This window comes from Xenopus laevis, chromosome 2S (assembly GCF_017654675.1).
Source record: "Xenopus laevis strain J_2021 chromosome 2S, Xenopus_laevis_v10.1, whole genome shotgun sequence".
In the NCBI taxonomy this organism is placed as follows: Eukaryota; Metazoa; Chordata; class Amphibia; order Anura; family Pipidae; genus Xenopus; species Xenopus laevis.
Window position 1 is genome coordinate 134832496 of NC_054374.1, and position 20519 is coordinate 134853014.

Consider the following 20519-nt stretch of genomic DNA (forward strand, 5'->3'; position numbering starts at 1 on the left):
TTCGTCAGAGTATTAAAAATTCGATTTTATTTTTAGTGTAATTATTAGGGATGCACCATATCCAGGATTCGGCCTTTTTCAGCAGGATTCGGCCGAATCCTTCTGCCTGGCCGAACCAAATCCTAATTTGCATATGTAAATTAGGGGCGGGTAAGGAAAGCACGTGACTTCTTTTTTTCATCACAAGATTTTTCTCAATTTTTTTCCTTTTCTGTCCCTAATTTGCATATGCAAATTAGGATTCGGTTCGGAATTTTTCACCAAGGATTCCGAGATTCGGCTGAATCCCAAATAGTGGATTCGGTGCATCCCTAGTAATTATATATAGGTGCATTTGTTTTTTTACGCCATAAAAGGAGAATGGTTTCTTCTAAACTGCCGCCCGGAATCAGCAGTAACTGTCACTTTCAGAGGAGATGGAATAACATAGTTCCTCCTGGCAGGAACGTTTTTTTATCCTCCAAGAGGGTTGGATTAGTAATTACTATAAAATGACAACAAATGATAAGACTGCCCATTAACACAATAGACTGGGACTGATTCAGCACCGCAAGATAGTCAACTTATACATAGGTGTAAATTTCCTCTTTAAACTCAAAACTGTGAAACAAAAGTAAACAAAATATATAACCTAGTAAAAAAAAAAAAAATCTGGAAAAAAGGTTCCATATCATGATCCATTTGGTATTTGGATACAATCAAGAACAACACCCCTTCCTACTAGTCCTTGCTTGCCATTAACCAACTGAGAAACTGCACAACTTAACAGCCGCGGGATTCCGTTACATTCTGGATGCATTTTATTTCTTCGTCAGGTAACATTCTTCTACGGTTCTTACAGAGACTTTACACTTAAAAATGGTATTGTTGCTTTAAAAGGCGGTGAAGGATAGATAAAATAAAAAGATTCATCTATAGCCGCTCACTTTAATCTTAGAAAATTTGGTTAAAAAAAAAAGAAAAAAAAAAGGAAAATAAAAGAAGAAGAAACTCTCGCTCTAAAAGGGATCGAGTTCACGAAAAAATTCTTACGCTTAAACTGTTTTATGACAGTACAAATCTTTTAAAGTCTTTAGCTCTTCAATTAAAGTTTTGTTTTGGTTTTCAAGGACTGCAACTCTGTTTTCCAAGCACTTCACGTATTCCTTCTTCTTTCTACGGCATTCTCTGGCCGCCTCTCTGCAAAAAAAGAAAAAAGTTAAAAAAAAACCATATTAGCATATTATAGTTACCCGCCGTTAGAAATCACAGGGCCTTGTACAACAAAATTTTCAAGCCCCACCCCAGATCCTGCCCACTCCACATCACAATTAAAAGACCACACAGACATCAGCGCTAAAAAAGGTAACCCCCCCTATAAGTTAAAAAAAAAACCAATGGCACCAGGGCCCACCATAAAAGTTTTTTTTTTGTTTTTTTTTTTAAAAGCATTGGTGCCAGGGCTCCCCCTTACAAATAAAAAAAAAAAATTGGGGCCCCAAAGAATATTTTTTTTAAAAAAAAAACATTGTTGGCAGGAGTCTATGGAGTATTAAAATAATACATTGGTGGTCAGGGGATTAAAAAAAAAACACACACACACATTGGCGTTCAGCGGAATTGAACTTGTGGCTTCAGGACTTCAATTTCAGCTGTTTCCATGACTTCTGGTCTTTTCACCGTTTCAGGACCTCAATTCTTTTCGGCGCTTCAGGACTTCAGTTTTGGCACTTGCGCATTTCAGCTGTTCGGGACTTCGGAAGGAGGATGCATGGCTTTGGCTCTGTCAAGGGGGGCCTGGCTCTTTCATAAAGTTCAGCGCTGCCGGGCCCCCCTTCAGGCCGGGCCCTAAACACTTGTACCTCCTGTGCCCCCCTGATGGCGGCCCTGCCCAGAGGAACAGTTCACCCTGGCTCACAGCAACATTTAAAAAAAGTGGTGTAAAATGTGTGTTGTATTGTAGTGATACTAGGGCTGGGGAACCCGCCCCCTCTAATGACATCAGAGATGATGTCACACAAAGGCTCTCTGGTGGCCTAGTCACTGGAAGGTTAGAAAGGCTGGAGGTGCCAAGGATTTTGAGCCAATCACTTTCTGGTTCATATAGGTTTTCAGTTCAAATACAAAGTACATATAAAGTTATGGCTTTAGTTCTAAGAATTCCCTATTTTGACTGTTGTGATACAAATCAAACGTACATACCATCTTACACAAAAGCTTAAAGGAACAGTTCAGTGTGAAAATAAAAACTGGGTAAATAGATAGGCTGTGCTAAATAAAAAATGTTTCTAATATAGTTAGTTAGCCAAAAATGTAATGTATAAAGGCTGGAGTGAACAGATGTCTAATAAAACAGCCAGAATCCAACTTCCTGCTTTTCAGCTCTATAACTCTGAGTTAGTCAGTGACTTGAAGGGAGGCCACATGGTACATTTCTGTTCAGTGAGTTTGTAATTGAACCTCAGCATTCAGCTCAGATTCAAAAGCAACAAATATGACCCATGTGCCCCCCCCTCAAGTCTCCGATTGGTTACTGCCTGGTAACCAGGGTAACCAGTCAGTGTAAACCAAGAGAGCTGAAAAGCAGGAAGTAGTGATCTGACTGACATGTTATACATCAAATCACTCCAGCCTTTATACATTACATTTTTGGTTAACTAACTATATCAGAAACATTTTTTATTTTGCACAGCATATATCTCTTTTTATTTTAGGGGGTCTCCTTTTGCCTAGATGTATTAGAGCTCATTCTATTAAAATCCCCAGAAATCCTGTCTCTCTACATGCATAATTTGTGTTAGATTTTGTTTGTACTGGAATAAATTATTTGAGTGAACTCTAATTCATCTTCTAGGCAAAAGGAGCCCCCCATAAGATATATTGGATCTAACTGTCAAGGAATATCTGACACCCAATAGCAAGAAGACAGAATGAAGAGAAACAGATGCTGAGAGAAGAATAGTGAAGATAAACTTGATTATTTCAGAAACAATACAGAATATTTAATTGATAAATTGACAAATCTCCTTGTGAGTGAGGTGATTAATCGTCATACCTATTTTTGTATAGCCGAATCTCACGCTTCAGCTGTGGGTCATCGGTTTTAGTTGTTGAGCCGGACAATGAAACAGGTGAGGTCATAACGACGGTTTGTGGAAGGGAAGTAGTGGTTGAGGTGGTCCGGATCTGGTAGGCTTGCATATCTCCTGAGGCAGCTGGAAAAGAATGCGTTAGAACTCAAACATGCTGACGTAAAACCTGCCACATTCATCATTACCATTAATATTCAACATACATACATACATAAACTAAAGCAATGTTATTTATAGGGATGCACCCAATCCACTATTTTGGATTCGGCCGAATCCTTCAAGAAAGATTCAGCTGAAGAACGAACAAATCCTAATTTGCATATGCAAATTAGGGGTGGAAGGGGAAACATTTTTTACTTCCCTGTTTTGTGACAAAGTCACACGATTTCCCGCCCCTAATTTGCATATGCAGAAGCATTCGGCCAATTCCAAATCCGGCTGAAAAAGGCCAAATCCTGGATTCGGAGCATCCCTAGTTATTTACTTCATTATAAAAAGGACAGAATATCTTCAGTTTTGTATTTTCCCTTTATATTTGTATAATAAGAATATCAGGAAGTTAATTTATTTCTAGCATGTCTGAATATAATAAAAGGTCAGCTTGCATTTTCACTTTCCCCATTGTATCTCAGACTGGCTTGCCAAAATCTTCCATATCAACGCCTGTACTACTTCCCTTGTACTACAATTATCTTAAAGGGATTCGGTCATAATTTTTATGAAGTAGTTTTACTAAATTACACTGTTTACGCTGCAAATAATTCACTCTACAATATACAATTTAATTCCTGAACCAACAAGTGTATTTTTTTAGTTGTAATATTGTTGTGTAGGTCATGTTATGGTCATTTCAGAACGAATGACCATCCTAAACAGCACTTTAGGATGGAACTGCTTTCGGACAGTCTGTTGTTTCTTCTACTCAATGTAACTGAATGTGTCTCAGTGGGACCTGGATTTTACTATTGAGTGCTGTTCTTAGATCTACCAGGCAGCTGTTATCTTGTGTTAGGGAGCTGCTATCTGGTTACCTTCCCATTGTTCTGTGGTTAGGCTGCTGGGGGGGGGGGAGTAAAGGGAGGGGTGATATCACTCCAAATTGCAGTACAGCAGTAAAGAGTGACTGAAGTTTATCAGAGCACAAATCACATGACTGGGGAAATCTGGAAACATTCATACATACATAAATGAAAACAAGGCATAGAGAAGCAAAGATATACAATTTATGAACACTTACTCTGTACAACCACTTGATTGCTAGGCACAAGGATCTGCTGGCCATCTGAAGTTTGAGCATACTGTAGAATTGTGGACTGAGCATTACCAGCATTTGTCACTGCCAATGCCTGCAAACTCTGCACACCATCTGCACTTTGGCTAGCAAACTGAAGAGTTCCATTTGGAGCAATTGTGACTAAAGCATGGAGGGGTAAAAAAAAAAAAAAGTTTAAAATGAACATTCCCTGCTAAATGATTGCAGTATTGCTTTTAATTTGTGATAGATTTAATTTCAGTCAAAAGCAATTCAGTAATCCAGATAATGTTTTAAATAGAAATGTTTAAGGTATTGCATTAGAAGTATATAGAGTATACTGGTAGAATGCCAGACATTACATTATAAAAACAGCCAGGGAGAGAACGTATCTTCCTTATAGTACAGGTATGGAATCTGTTATCCAGAATGCTGGGGACCTGGGGTTTTCCGGATAATAGATCTTTCTGTAATTTGGATCTTCATACCTTAAGTCTACTAGAAAATCATGTAAACATTAAATAAACTCAATAGGCTGGTTTTGCTTCCAATGAGGATTAATTATATCTTAGTTTGGATCAAGTACAAGCTACTGTTTTATTATTACAGAGAAAAAAGAAATCTTTTTAAAAAATTTGGATTATTTGATTATAATGGAGTCTATGCGGTGGTTCCGTAATTTGGAGCTTTATGGATAACAGGTTTCCGGATAACAGATCCCATACCTGTATCTTATATGAGAAATTAAAATTTAATATAAGGCATTAAAATAACAGACAATTATTAACATAATCAATTAAAATTTCTGTACCATTTCTGAAATAACCAAGACTATCTTCACGATCCCTCTCTCAGCATTTGTTTCTCTCCATTAGGTCTTTTTGCAGTAGTTCGGGGTCAGATTTGAATTGACAGTTAGATCCCTTTCCTATCAGATGTGTTAGAGCAGCGATCCCCAACAAGTAGCTCATGAGCAACATGTTGCTAGCCAACACCTTGGATGGTGTTCCCAGTGGCCTCAGAGCAGGAGCTTTTTCTTGAAGTCCAGGCTTGGAGGCAAGTTTTAGTTGTATAAAAACCAGGTATCATACCAAACAGAGGCTCCTGTAGGCCATCAGCCCACATAGGGGCTACCAATAGCCAATCACAGCCCTTATTTGGCACCACCCAGAAACATTTTTCATGCTTGTGTTGCTCCCAAACTCTTTTTACATCTGAATGTTGCTCACGGGTGGAAAAAGGTTGAGGACCCCTTTCTTAGAGCAAACTTAAATAACTGACTCCAGCATAAAACAAAATAACTGACTTTGGCACAAATCCTGCATATAGAGGAAGCATTTATGCGGTTTTCAAAGACCCAGCTCTAATATATATGCCAGTAAAAAGGAAACTAAAGGAAAAATCTGAATCCTTACTCCTACATGAAGAGAGAATGAAGAGTAGGGATGCATTGAATCCAGGATTCGGTTCGGGATTTGGCCTTTTTCAGCAGGATCTGGCCAAATCCTTCTGCCCAGCCGAACGGAATCCGAAACCTAATTTGCATATACAAATTGGGGGTGGGGAGGAAAATTATGTGACTGTCACAATACAAGTAAGTAAAACATGTTTTCCCCCTTCCCACCCCTAATTTGCATATGCAAATTAGGATTTGATTCGGAATTCGGCCGAATCTTTTGCGAAGGATTCAGGGGTTCAGTCGAATACAAAATAGTGGATTCGGAGACACAGATGCAGAGGGTGGAAGAATAATGAGTAACTTGATTATTTCAGAAACTGTTTTTAATAGAGAATGCCTTATTTTAGTATGATAAAGCTTATATTAAATTAAATTTTTGCAACAGTTTAAGGAAGTGACGCAAAACAAGGTTTGTCCTTACCATATTGTCCAGAGCTTGTCTGGTATATGGTTGTACCAGATGACATGGGTGCAACCACAGAAACACCAGGGCTGTCTTCGTCTTGTTTTATATCCCCAGTGTCTTCCGAAGACAAATCGTTGAAAATTTTCCTGTAACAAAAGCACAATTCAGTGTTGTGCAAATACAGTTGAATTTATTAAAGAAGTATTATTGTGTATTTATAAGGTGCTATCATATTCTGGGAGTAAATATCGGAGTACATCAAATAGATAATCCAAAATCTGTGGGCACATTTAAACATGCAAGACAACCCAATAAAATTCAATAACAATTAAAAAAAATCACAGGTTGTGATCTATGGCAATTTGTGCATGAATTATCACATATGTAGTGTGTGGTTGTGTGTGTGTATAAAATATATATAACATGTGTGAACTTACATTTTTTTATAAGAAAGGGAAAAGAATTTAAAAGCAAAGGGAGAAACTCCCCTATACATTTTAAAGGAACAGTGACATCAAAAAATGAAAGTTTTCAAGTAATAAAAGTATAATGCAGTGTTGTCCTAGAACATAATGGTGTTTTCCACTATTTAACCTGTGCCATATAGCCATTTTTCAATTCCCATCATTGCTACACAGCAGCTTGTTTATATGAACTATAGTAGTGTTTCTGAAGCAAACACATCAGTTTTATCATCGCAGGGTAACCGTACGTGATATTTTTATTGTTTAAAAAAACAACAACAATTATTGGTGTTACTGTTCCTTTAACACCTATCAACTAGTTTCACAAGAAGGTCAGTATCATTTGTATGAAGACAGGCAGATACATTATATTCTCTGTGCCACTATTTAAATGTAATAAAAAAAAAAATCGAATTGAGCTAGCTCACCTGTAGGATGGCCTACGAGCCAAAAGACCCCGTGCCTTCTGAGGAGTATCAACGCTGTCACCGGAATCTTGAGAGTCTTCACTTTCTGAGAGTGAAGAAGCCTAGAAGAAACATTCAGTCATATTCAATATGGGGTCTAACAGAAACAGTCTTCCCGCTTGTGTGTTTTTGCTTGCTCTTTACCTGTGCTGCAGGAACCTGAGGAGAGTGAATAACGGTGGATGACTGTGCAGTCTGGATAACACCCTGAACTTGAATTTGCTCCCCTGGAATCACAATGTTTATCTGAGCGGTGTCTCGTAACGACATCTGGAGAAGAAAGGAAAGAATTGGAGACGTCACACAGCTAAACCATCCAAACATACACAAGATGCTCAAAAGATATCCAGACAGCTGCATTTAGTGAAAGTTAATAGCCCTAAATACTAAAAAAAAATAATAATTTGAAGTAACAAAACCACTGTGCTGTTACATTTCTTGAACACCTGCAACAAAGCAACCAACCTGACAACCTCATTTAAATCTAAGTAATGAAGAGAACTTTAAAGGGATACTGTCAAGGGAAAAAAAGGTTTTGTTTTTTTCAAAATGCATCCTCCAGCAGACTTCTACATGGAAATCCTTTTCTCAAAAGAGCAAACAGTTTTTTTATATTTAATTTTGAAATCTGACATGGGGCTAGACATATTGGCAGTTTCCCAGCTGCCCCAGTCATGTGACTTGTGCTCTGATAAACTTCAGTCACTCTTTACTGCAAGTTGGAGTGATATCACCCCCCTATCTTCACCCCCCCCCCCAGCAGCCTAACAACAGAACAATGGGAAGGTAACCAGATAGCAGCTCCCTAACACAAGATAACAGCTGCCTGGTAGATCGAAGAACAACACTCAGTAGTAAATTGAGTATATTGGTGTGTTAATTGCCTACACACCAATATTACAACTAAAAAAAATACACTTGCTGGTTTAGGAACTACATTTTATATTGTAAAGTAAATTATTTGCAGTGTAAACAGTGTAATTTAGAAATAAAAACTACATCATAAAAATCATGGCAGAATCCCTGTAATAAAAAGAATTTTTTTTTAACTACAAACTACAAATCGTGTTTTTTTTTTTTTTCTACCATAAAGTATTTGAAGGTGTGGTGTACCATCATGCTAAAGTAGCTTGTTCACTGCACAGCAATTCAAGTCTGTATGCATTGGGAAAATTGGTCTTGATCCATACTGTGGACAGCACAATCCTGTAGTTATCCAGTGTGTGTGTTTGTGTGATGGCACTGGTAGCTTTAAGCTGAGTAAGATCTTCTGCAGAGTGCTGTGTATTATATTGACAGATGAAGACCCATAATGCAAAACTGTGATCAAATAACAGTTGTGCTGTAGGGTGTTGCAAGCCCCAATAAATACAGAGATATAACATATAATGGTGCATATAGGTATTACTTGCTAGTAAACAAATAGTTTAGCTGTATGTTTGCAACTGCTATTCAATGCAAGTCAGTGGATGAATATTTGCTTCCAACATTAAATGCATGCAGTAGGGCCCCGTTATCATACAGTAAATATAATATGCATATGTGCATGGGGTCTATTTCCATCTCTAAGAATTGCTTCTTGACAAACACACCAGAGTGCCAGATACCAGGGAGCATGCAAACTAAGATCATCAAGATGGTGAGCTACTATGGAAAACTTTGAACTCATTGCCTGTTCCTGTTGTACAATTGAGAAGAAAGGAAGCGTTGTGGAGAAGGAGTGCGAGTCCTTGTGGGTAATCCGCCCCCGCTGAGACCAAACAATCCGCTCTGGCCGCAGTAGACTAATGATCCAAATCAGACAATAGCGGACTCAACCGGAAAAAACTAAAAAACGGGTGCAAACCAATATATTAAAACATATATACGGCTTTATTGGATAATGCTTAAAAATAGCGGGCAGGGAGAACTTAAGCAGTTCGATCAGCTGAAGCAGGAATTAGGGCTGAGCAACCAAATGCTGTTTCGATACCTTCAACTAAGGCATGCATACGTTGCCCAGTTTTCGGGGGAGGCCCTCATAGTTCAAGAGCTTTCTCTAGAAAGGTACCTGCGGCGACCGCATCTTTCCAGGCCTCTTAGTTGGTTCTACGCCATACTATTAAGGGAAGATCATGATCCAATAGAGCATATTAGCCGTAAATGGGCTCAGGATCTCCCCCACTTGGAGGAGGGATCCTGGAAGGACATCTTGGAGCAGGTGCCCGATGTTCACATTTCAACTAGGGACAGATATATACATATAAAGTTTTTAAACAGAGTCTACCTAACACCCCATAGACTGGCACAGATCTATCAGGGACATCCTGATGTTTGTGTGAAATGCAACTTCGACCAGGGTAATTATATGCATGTATTTTGGGAGTGTCCTAAAATCCAGAGGTTCTGGGCAGCCGTTCAATTCATGGGATCCTCGTTGGGTCTGCCCCAAATTCGAACTCCTGAATATTGCCTTTTGGGACACGTGGAGGACCTCAGTCTACCAGTTGGAGACAGACTTTGCCTGCAGCAACTACTTCACTTTGCAAGGAAAGCAATTCTTTTGACGTGGAAGGCCCCTGAACCCCCAACTCTGGGTTTTTGGATTAAGTTGATTGATGAGATGCTTCCGAAACAAAAGCTTACCTATATGGCACGCGGCTGCCCAGCCAAGTTTGGGAAAATTTGGGGCCGATGGCTGATTGATCCACAGACAAACAGCAGATCTGTAGATATTTTGGACTGAATGTACTATTAGAACCTGGTGTATCGCAGGATGTAAGTAACCCATCCCCTTCTTCTTTTACCACCTCTTCTCTTTCTTTCTAATTCTTTCTATCTCTACTATTTTTGTTATAATGAAAATCAATAAAGAAAACCTTTAAAAAAAAAAAAAAAAAAAATAGCGGGCAGGGGAAAAACAGCTCAGAACAGAACAGAAAAAAAGAGCTGTTTTTCCCCTGCCCGCTATTTTTAAGCATTATCCAATAAAGCCTTATATATGTTTTAATATATTGGTTCACAACCGCTCTTCACTTTTTTCTGGTTGAGTCCACTATTGTCTGATTTGGATCACTGTTCCTGTTGTACCCCTACTGATCTTTTCTAACCTTACTCTTTGCTGAGTGTGGTTCTCCTTTAATGCATTTAAATATATGTAAATATATGCATACTAAAATAGAATTGCTTAAATAGTATCTGTGTTAACAACGGATTTGTAAGGGCCACACAATATAAAAACAGAGCAGATCAATCTGTATGAAAACACAGATTCTGCAGCCCCAACTAAAAATTTCCTGAAGGTGAAGGAAACCAGTAAGTTGTTGCTCAACTTTGGTAACAGTACATCATATTTTGACACATGCCTTTACAGTTAAGCTTAGAAGTACTTCATCTTTTACCTTGTTTAATGTTTTCTTGCCAGAAGGGATATCTTTTGAGGGATCAGCAAGTAAAGAATTCCTCAAGGATGGAGCTACTTCAGAGGCTGGATCACCTGAGAAAGACAATAAAGAACAGGGATATGTTATTAAATCAGTGAAGAACTTTCCAACTGTTTCTAGTTAAAGGAGATCTAAACCCTAAAAATTAATATTGCTAAAAATGCCATATTTTATATACTGAACTTATTGCACCAGCCTAAAGTTTCAACTTCTTAATAGCAGCAATGATCCAGGACAGTCTGTGACACTCACATGCTCAATGGCCTCTGAGCAGCTGTTGAGAAGCTAAGCTTAGGGGTCATCACAAATTATCAAGCAGAAAATGAGGTTGATCTGTAATATAAGCTGATGCTACAGGGCTGATTATTATATTCTGTTGCTAGTTGCACTGGTTTCTGTGCTGCCATGTAGTAATTATCTGTATTAATTACTAATCAGTTTTATATTGTGACATTTATATTCTATATGTACTGTATATTGTGAGTCCCTAAGCTCAGTAAGTGACAGCATCACAGAGCACGTGCAGTGAATCAGCAGAAAAGAAGATGGGGAGCTACTGGGGCATCTTTGGAGACACATCTTTACTGCTAAAGGGCTGTGGTTGCCTTGGGCTGGTACAGAAACACAAAACATAATGTACAACATTTCTAGATACTTGTTTAGTAAGGCTTTAGTTCTCCTTTAAAAGCTGAACAGTATCCAGAATGACTTGATACATAGCAGTACCTCTAGCAGACTCAGAAAGATGTAATAAAAGCATGATAGTACAGGTATAAGCCCAATCCTACATAAAAATTGTATATTATAGTAACAATTTAACACATCTGTGTCAAATTACACTGTATGTTAAGGTGGCCATAGACTGCCAGATCCTCTGGTTTGGTCAAGTTGCCAAACAATTAGCTATGGAATTGGCCACGCAAGTGCAGGGCCAAACTGGACTGATCTGAAAATTGGTCCCTATTGGATTGGACACTGAGGCATTTGTAGGCCCAATGGCCTAAGTCTGCATCAACGCACAGATGTACTCCTTCTCCAGCTTGGTTTGTTAAAGGAGAACTAAAGCTCAACTAAACAAGTAGCTAGAAATGTTGTACATTATGTTGTGTGCTTTTGTACCAGCCCAAGTCAACCACAGCTCTTTAGCAGTAAAGATCTGTGTCTCCAAAGATGCCCCAGTAGCTCCCCATCTTTTTTTCTGCTGATTCACTGCACATGCTCTGTGCTGCTGTCACTTACGGAGCTTAGGGACCCACTCACAATATACAGTACATATAGAATAATATAATTATCACAATATAAGGCTTATTAGTAATTAATACAGATAATTACTACATGGCAGCACAGAAACCACTGCAACTAGCATCAGAATTTAATAATCAGACCTGTAGCATCAACGTATATTTCAGGCCAACCTCATTTTCTGCTTGATAATTAGTGACGACCCCTAAGCTTAGCTTCTCAACAGCTGCTCAGAGCCCACTGAGCATGTGAGTGTCACAGACACTTTCCAAGATGGTGACCCCCTGATACAAGTTTAAAGTCCTGGATCATTGCTGCTATTGACCACGTTCATTTTTAGGGTTTGGTTCTCCTTTAAAGGAATAGTAACACCAAAAAATTTAAGTGGTTTAAAGTAATTAAAAATATAATATATTGTTGCCCTGCACTAGTAAAATGTGTGAGTTTGCGTCAGAAACACTACTATAGTTTATAAAATTAAGTTTCTGTGTAGCTATAAGGGAAGCAATTCAAAGGAGAAACGACTCAAGACACAGCAGATAACATAAGCTCTGTTGAATATATTGTGTAGAGTATAAAGGTAGTTTATAGAGCTCGTGTGTTATCCTATCTCAGATGCATTCATTGCTACACAGCAGCTTGTTAATATAAAATATAGTAGCATTTCTGAAGCAAGCAGATCAGTCTTACCAGCACTGGGCAACAGTACATTTTAATTGAATGACCTTAAAACATTTTCCTTTTTTGGCGTTACTGTTCCTTTAAACCTATGTGACATATCTTGCAGGCAAGCCCATCTGTGAACCCTCTTCAAAAGCAAAGAAGATGCTGCCTTAGTCTGGAGAGACCAAGCTTTTGTCAGCTTGTGTATGGCCACCTTAAAGGGGTTGTTCATCTTTAAATGAACTTTTAGTATGATGTAAGGGGGTATATTTATCAAAGAGTGAAGTTAATAGTGAAGTTCCGCCACTAGAGTGAAATTCCGCCACTTCCCATTCATTTCTATGGGGTTTTTAAAAGCGTATTTATCAAAGGGTGAAATTTCACTTTCACCCATTGATAAGTACGCCTTTCAAAATCCCATAGAAATGAATGGAGAGCTGCGGAATTTCACTCTAGTGGCGGAACTTCAATCTTTGATAAATTTACCCCATAGAGTGATATTCTGAGACAAATTTGCAATTGGGTTTCATTTTTTATGGCTTTCCAGTTATTTAACAGCTCTTACAATTTCAACAATCTGGTTGCTAGGGTCCCAATTAGCCGACGAACCCATGCATTGACATCAATAAAATACTGGAATATGAACAGGAGAGGCCTGAATAGAAAGAGGAGTAATAAAAAGTAGCAACAACAATAAATGTATTGCCTTACAGAGCATTTTTGTTTAGCTGGATCAGTGACCCCTCATTTAAAAATGTGAAAGCTCAGAAACATATGTACCATATCCAATATAAAGTGGTACTTCATCCTTTGAGAAATATTTTAATACTGTGATGTGTCTGTTTCAATTTCAAAACCAGAATTTTTTTTAAAAAAAAAAAATAAAACCAAATCAACATGTGCAAAATGTTTGCATAGAGACCTGCATGAGTTTTTCAGTTAATGCATAAATATTCAAATTGCATGTATAATGAATTCAATGGCTACGTGAAGCAAAACGTATGCACTGTAAAAGCATGTATAGGTAGGGAAGATGAAAATACGCACACAAAGCAAGCAAAACATTTGGAGGCCCATTTATCAAAGGTCGAATTTCTAATTCATGTGAATTTTTTTTTTAATTCAAATATACTCAACTTGCCTGGGAGGTAATTTAAAAAAAGAAATTGAATGTCTAATATTCAATCGAATGGTTCAGACCTAAAAATGCAAATGTATTCAATTCTGCTCCTTGTAGTAGGGCATACCTGTTAAGGAACGTGACAGATTTCAGCTGCTTGGAACACTGAAGAAGGGACTGCGGGTTTCTGCGCGTTTCCAATACTGCTGTTGCTTCTCTTGGAAACCTCTTCCATAATAAACTGTTCAGGAATATAAAAATGTGAGTAATATTCTGAAGGTTACTGGTAATAAAGCACCACGACAACCATTATATGCAACACATGATCATCAGATGAGTGGGTATTTTTAGCCAATAAAAATAAATAGATTGGCAAAGCAGCATATTGAAAAGAACAGCAAATAGAGCTCTTTAATAAAAACACAATTAGAAGACTATATATATATATATATATATATATATATATATATATATATATATATATATATATATATATATATATATATATATATATATATATATATATATATCATGCATCAAAAAAGCAGCAAAATACAAAAAAATATATTTTTTTACAATTTCTTTGAAATAATATTGGTAAAAACAGTCCCTACATGTGTCTGCTCTGTAAAATATCATGCACATTAGTTGGAGAGGATTCAAAAGCCATGGGAATAGTTCTGATCAGCTTGCTGTAGTAACAGCTGGGTCTAACAGAACAGAAACCACATTTTTATTGGCTGCGACTGGTTAATAAGAGACAACAAAAGGCAGATTCATTGGGGGATGTCAATTTGTCAGGTACATCCCAGTGAATAAAAATACATCTTTCACCCTGGGTGCCATACTTAAGATCAGACATTTTCAGTAGAGCACTGCTCCACTTTCCTTGCACGGAGCACATATGCAATATAGTGATTTACTGCAGAGTGCATGTGGTTTGGTAATGAAACACTGGGAATATAGACAAAGATGGCAGACATTCAGGCAGTCTACAGACATAGCCAGCCTCAGTGAATCTGCCTTCCTTTAATCCAGAATATAATTTAGCCAGCCTCAGTGAATCTGCCTTCCTTTAATCCAGAATATAATTTACCCCATATCTTCATAAAGGATAAATGACTAGTTACAATAGGAGATTAAAGGAAAAAGATATGCTCAAAATGAATACTTAAAGGTGTTGTTCATCTTCAAACACTTTTTTCAGTTCAGTTGGTTTCAGATTGTTTACCAGAAATAAAAACTTTTTCCAATTACTTTTTATTTTCTATGTATGACCGTTTTTCTAATATTGAAGTGTAAAGTTTCATTTTTCACCTTCTAAAGCATCTCTAGGGGGAAGGGTCGCAGACTCTTTACTGTTCTAAATTGATCCATTTAGTTGATCCATTTGTTATCTTGGTCCCTGCTGAGCAGAATCTCTGGGTTTCATTAAAGGCAGCTGTTAGAATTGATACAATAGTTGCTGATACTCCAGAGATGCTGCTGAGAAATGTATCAACTAATTGTATCAACTAAAAAAGAAGAAGGGAGAGATGGCATATTAGATGGAGTAAAGTGCCACACCTGGGGGGCACTCCCATCTGAAGCAAGTTTCTTAAGGCTAAGGACACACTAGGCGATTTTGCCGCGAAAAGTCGCCCGCGATTTTTAAAAAGAAAGTCGCGGCGACAAGGCGACCGTCATTTGCTACAGCGATTTGGAGCAGCGACATTTACAGGAAGCGACTGTTATACCACAATGCCATGCGAAACTAGCACGTCATGTTCACGCAGAAAACGGAAGTCGTCAGCGTCTTCGCGTTTCATTGTTCGTTCATCGGCGTGTTGTCTCAGCGGCGTGTTGTCTCCTGCTCCATTATGGAGGATGAGCTGGCAGTATTATTTATGCTTATCTACTTGTATTATTTTTTGCTACAGGAAGAAAGAAAAAAAAGAGCAGCTGCTCTCGGCGTCTTGCTCTCGGCGTCTTGTCTCGTGGTTTTGTGTGGGCGTCTTCTCGTTGCGTCCTCTCGTTGCGTACTTCCGTGTTGACGTAGCGTATTCTCGCGGCGACATTTCGTTCCGTGTGTCAGTGTAGAGGCGATTGCCATGTTTGCTAATGTACAGTCTATTTCACCCCTATCACTCCAAAAAGGGTATGGACGCGATTCGAAGCTATTGGCGATCTGAAATCGCGCTGTGTGTATTTGTCGTGGCGATTTACATTTATGTTTCCGCTACGACAAAACGAACGACTTGTCGCCGCGACCCGCTTTTAAAAGATCGCGGGCGACTTTTCGCCCGGTGTGGCCTTAGCCTAAAGGAGAAGGAAAGCTACTGAAGCAGTTTATTGCCAATAGATTAGCCACAATAGTGCAACATATAACATTATATTTATTCTGCAGAATGCTTTACCATACCTGAGTAAACAGCTCTTGAAGTGTTCTGTTTGTTTAGGATAGCAGCTGCCATATTGGCTTGGTATAACATCACTACCTGCCTGAGTCTCTCCCTTCTTGCTCATAGCTCTGGGCTCAGATTACAGCAGGGAGGGGAGGAGAGAGAGGAACAAACTGAGCATGCTCAAGCCCTAGCCCTGGATGTTTAAGCTGAAAACAGGAAGTCTTATACAGAAGCAAATGAGTACACAATATAAGGAAAGAAATGTGGTGTTTCTTTTGACAGAGGACTCAGAGCAGCATTACTTTAAGGGTTTACTGGTGTATTTATATAGACCTTTCTGATAAAGTTTACCTAATTTTAGACTTTCCTTCTCCTTTAATTCACTTCATGGCAGCAGCACAACCCCCTAACTGTCATCATTCTGGTGAAATATTTGTTTGTATATATAACCGTTATATCTTGTATGTGTATCCTCTTACTCTGAAAGGTGCCGAGAGAGGATCACTGGGGCTATATAAGTAATAATAATACAGGTATAGGCTGTATTATCCAGAATGATTAGGACTTTGGGGTTTCCAGACAAGGGATCTTTCTGTAACTAGGATCACTATACATTAAGGCTACTAAAAATATTTAGAGTTGAACTAAACCCTAAAGATTAATATGGCTAAAAATGCCATGTTTTATATACTGAACTTATTGCACCAGCCTGAATTTTCAGCTTGTCAATAGCAGCAATGATCCAGGACTTCAAACTTATCACAGGGGGTCACCATCTTGGAAAGTGTCTGTGACACTCACATGCTCAGTGGGCTCTGAACAGCTGTTGAGAAGCTAAGCTTAGGGGTCGTCACAAATGATCAAGCAGAAAATGAGGTTTGTCTGTAATATAAGCTGATGCTACAGGGCTGATTATTACATTCTGATGCTAATTGCACTGGTTTCTGTGCTGCCATGTAGTCATTTTATGTATTAAAATTAGTTAGCCATATATTAGGACATTCGTATTCTATGTGTACTGTATATTGTGAGTGGGATCCTAAGCTCAGTAAGTGACAGCAGCACAGAGCATGTGCAGTGAATCAGCAGAAAAGAAGATGGGGAGCTACTGGGGCATCTCTGGAGACACAGATATTTACTGCTAAAGGGCTGTGGTTGCCTTGGGCTGGTACAGAAGCCTAAAATGTAATGGATAACATTTCTAGCTACTTCTTTAATTAAGCTTTACTTCTCCTTTAAGCATTAAATAATCCACTATTTTGGATTCGATCGAACCCCAGAATCTTTCATGAAAGATTCGGCTGATTACGGAACTTAATCCAAATCCTAATTTGCATATGCAAATTAGGGGTGGGAAGGGGAAAAACACTTTACTTCTTTGTTTTGTGACAAAAAGTAGCGCGATTTCCTTCCCGGTCCCTAATTTGCATTTGCAAATTAGGATTCGGTTCAGCGGGTTAGAGGGATTCGGCTGAATGTGAATCCTGTTGAAAAAGGCCGAATCCTGGATTCTGCGCATCCCTAATTTTTACTATGTTATAGAATAGGTAATACTAAGCAACTTTTCAAATGGCCTTCTTTTGTTTTTTTATAGTTTTTTTAGATTATTTGCCTCTTTCATTGGACTCTATCCAGCTTTCAAATAGGGGTCACTGACCCCATCTAAAAAAACAAAAACTCTGTAAGGCTACTGATTTATAGTTATATTTAATTACTCGCCTTTCTATTCAGGCCTCTCGCCTATTCATATTCCAGTCTCTTGTTCAAATCAATGCAGGGTTACTAGGGGGATTTAGATTTTAGTAACTGCACTGTGGAAATTGCAAACTGGGGAGCTGCTGAAGAACTGAAAAACCACAAATAATACAAAACCCCATTTGTCTGCAAGTAACAGTCTCTTCATCATGCTAAAGCCTATTTTAAAGGTGAACAACCCATTTAGACAGTTCTACAAGTGTCTGTGATTATTGTGCATATAAAACACAGCCGTTTGGGTTAGGAGTGTAATTGCTGATTATTTATTGGCTGGACTCATGTCTAATTTCACAATGTTGCTCAATGTATGTAATCTCCTCATAAGGGAGGCCTGGTCAGGAAAGGGTGGCTTCAATCCAAAAAGTGTACCCCCCCCCCACTATTATGTAAGTGTTGCCAGTGAGTCTGACAGCAGACAGAGGCAGGTTTAGTCCAGTGGTTGGTTAGAGTGCTCTGCTTAGCCACAATATAAAGAGTTACAAGTGGGCAGAGATGTGAAGCAACTACAACTCCCAGCAGCCTGTGCGAGGCGAGTGGCGGGAGAGGAGAGCTGGGGGGGAAGTGTTGCGGATATGGAGAAGCTGATTGGCGCACAACAAGTCAGACGGCAAGCTCCGTGCTGCTGTGTAGCCTATAGAAAGTACATGACAAGACACACGTTGTGTTCTATTTGTTCGGCGGCAACTCCCAGCTGAGTCGTACAAAGAAGCCCGAGAGCTGGAGGGCCGCCTCCTCCTATGTCACAAACACACAGAGACTAGTGAGGAGGACAAGCTCATTAGTGGCCCACTCTGTCTGTCACAGCGGCCCTGCCTGGGACACAACTGACCCGGCCCAGGTGCTGTTCTAGCCCCAAGCTCCGCTCCTCCTCCGATCTGGCTGTAATTACCTGCGTCCCTCTGAACTCACAGATCAGGGATCCGCTCCAGCCAATCACCGGGGTGAACGTCTCGGGTCCCCCTCGGGAGCCGCCTCCTCCCGTCCGGATACCGTCACAGGAAGAAAGACGCCGACAGTGAAACGTAACGAAGCAACTACTAAACTCAGCGGTGCAGACTCCTGACTGGACGAGCCAGTCACATCAGCGCGGGGGTGAACACTGCACGACGTCCGGTAGGCCTCTGCCTGACGTCAGCTTAACTGGTGACGTCACTGTCATGGTGACGTGCTACTACGGGAAGGCGGGAACTAGTTCCCTTTCCGCTTAGATGCCCGGATGATAGGGGGAGGGTGCGAGCAAGGTTGCGGCTGTAGCTTTTAGTGGTAATTTGTCCTCCGGTGACGTCACTCGCACGTGACATACGGCGTCATTGCGACTAGGCAAACTGAATTCAAAGGAATTGTTCCAGTGTAAAAATAAAAATGAAGTAGATAGGCAGTGCAAAATAAAAACAGTTTTGTAATATAATTAGACAAGAATGTAATGTATAAAGGCTGGAGTGACTGGGTATCTAACATAACAGCCAGAATACTACTTCCTGCTTTGCAGCTCTCTTGCTTTCCACTGATTGGTTACCAGGCAGTAACCAATCAGAGACTTGAGAGTGGGCCACATGGGTCATATCTGTTGCTTTTGAATCTGAGCTGAATGCTAAGATCAATTGCAAACTATGTCCCATGTGGCCCCCTGAAAGTCACTGACAAACTCAGAGTTACAGACATTTATGGCTAAATATATTAGAAACATTTTTTTATTTTGAACATTGAGGGGGCGGGACTAGGGTTGCCACCTGGCCGGTATTTTACTGGCCTGGCCGGTAAAAATGATGGCTGATCCCATTTATATTAATAGGGAAAAAAGATAAATATCTAGGAAGGCCAGTATTTTTTTCCAAAAAAGGTGGCAACCCTAGGCGGGACTGTGATGTAGAGGGGCGGGTCTATGACTCAGCGATTGGCTGAGTGGAAACCAAGCAGTAAGTTTTGACCCGGGCAGGCTTTCAAAATACCGGGCTGTCAGAGTCCAAACCGGACAGGTGGCAACCCTATGTCTAACGTGTTTTTCTTTTAATATTGTTTGGGCAGAGTTTTTATAAAGAGCCACAGTTAATCTTGGGTAGGGTTGGCACCTTTTTAAAAAATAATTTACCGGCCAGTGGTGGGGGCGAGAATTAAAGGGGCGGCCTTGACGCGTCGCACAAGGGCAAGATGACGAAGAAAATGTACGTTTCCACCAGAGGTTAAGGATTTTTGTTAAAGGAATTGTTCAATGTAAAAATAAAAACTGGGTAAATAGATAGGCTGTGCAAAATAAAAAATGTTTCTAATATAGTTAGTTAGCCAAAAATGTAATGTATAAAGGCTGGAGTGATTTGATGTATAACATGTCAGTCAGGACACTACTTCCTGCTTTTCAGCTCTCTTGATTTAAACTGACTGGTTACCATGACTACCAGGCAGTAACCAATCAGAGACTTGAGAGGGGGCCACATGGGTCATATCTGTTGCTTTTGAATCTGAGCTGAATGCTGAGGATCAATTACAAACTCACTGAACAGAAATGTACCATGTGGCCCCCCTTCAAGTCGCTGACTAGCACAGAGTTATAGAGCTGAAAAGCAGGAAGTTGGATTCTGGCTGTTTTATTAGATATCTGTTCACTCCAGACTTTATACATTACATTTTTGTCTAACTTACTATATTAGAAACATTTTTTATTTTGCACAGCCTATCTATTTACCCAGTTTTTATTTTCACACTGAACTATTCCTTTAAAGGGGTTGTTCACCTTCCAAACACTTTTTTCAATTTAGTTGTTTTTAGATTGTTCCCTAGAAATAATGACTTTTTCCAATTACTTTCCATTATTTATTT

General features: G+C 39.3%; 1 protein-coding gene across 2 annotated transcripts; it reads right to left on the reverse strand.

Moving 5' to 3' along the window:
• Positions 1 to 777: 777 nt before the first annotated feature.
• atf1.S (activating transcription factor 1 S homeolog) lies at positions 778 to 18880 on the reverse strand. 2 transcript variants are annotated; one of them, XM_041584454.1, is made up of 9 exons: positions 18595 to 18880; positions 13694 to 13807; positions 10500 to 10594; positions 7264 to 7389; positions 7081 to 7181; positions 6204 to 6334; positions 4309 to 4485; positions 3035 to 3194; positions 778 to 1179 (listed from the first exon to the last, which is right to left on the reverse strand). In XM_041584454.1, exons 4-9 carry the CDS (start codon positions 7387 to 7389, stop codon positions 1035 to 1037), a joined length of 840 nt encoding a protein of 279 aa, XP_041440388.1. In that variant the 5' UTR covers positions 10500 to 10594; positions 13694 to 13807; positions 18595 to 18880; the 3' UTR covers positions 778 to 1034. The 2 variants fall into 2 exon arrangements, with proteins under 2 accessions (XP_041440388.1, XP_041440389.1); XM_041584455.1 differs by lacking the exon at positions 18595 to 18880 and having other exon boundaries at positions 10500 to 10614.
• Between the last annotated feature and the right edge of the window lie 1639 nt (positions 18881 to 20519).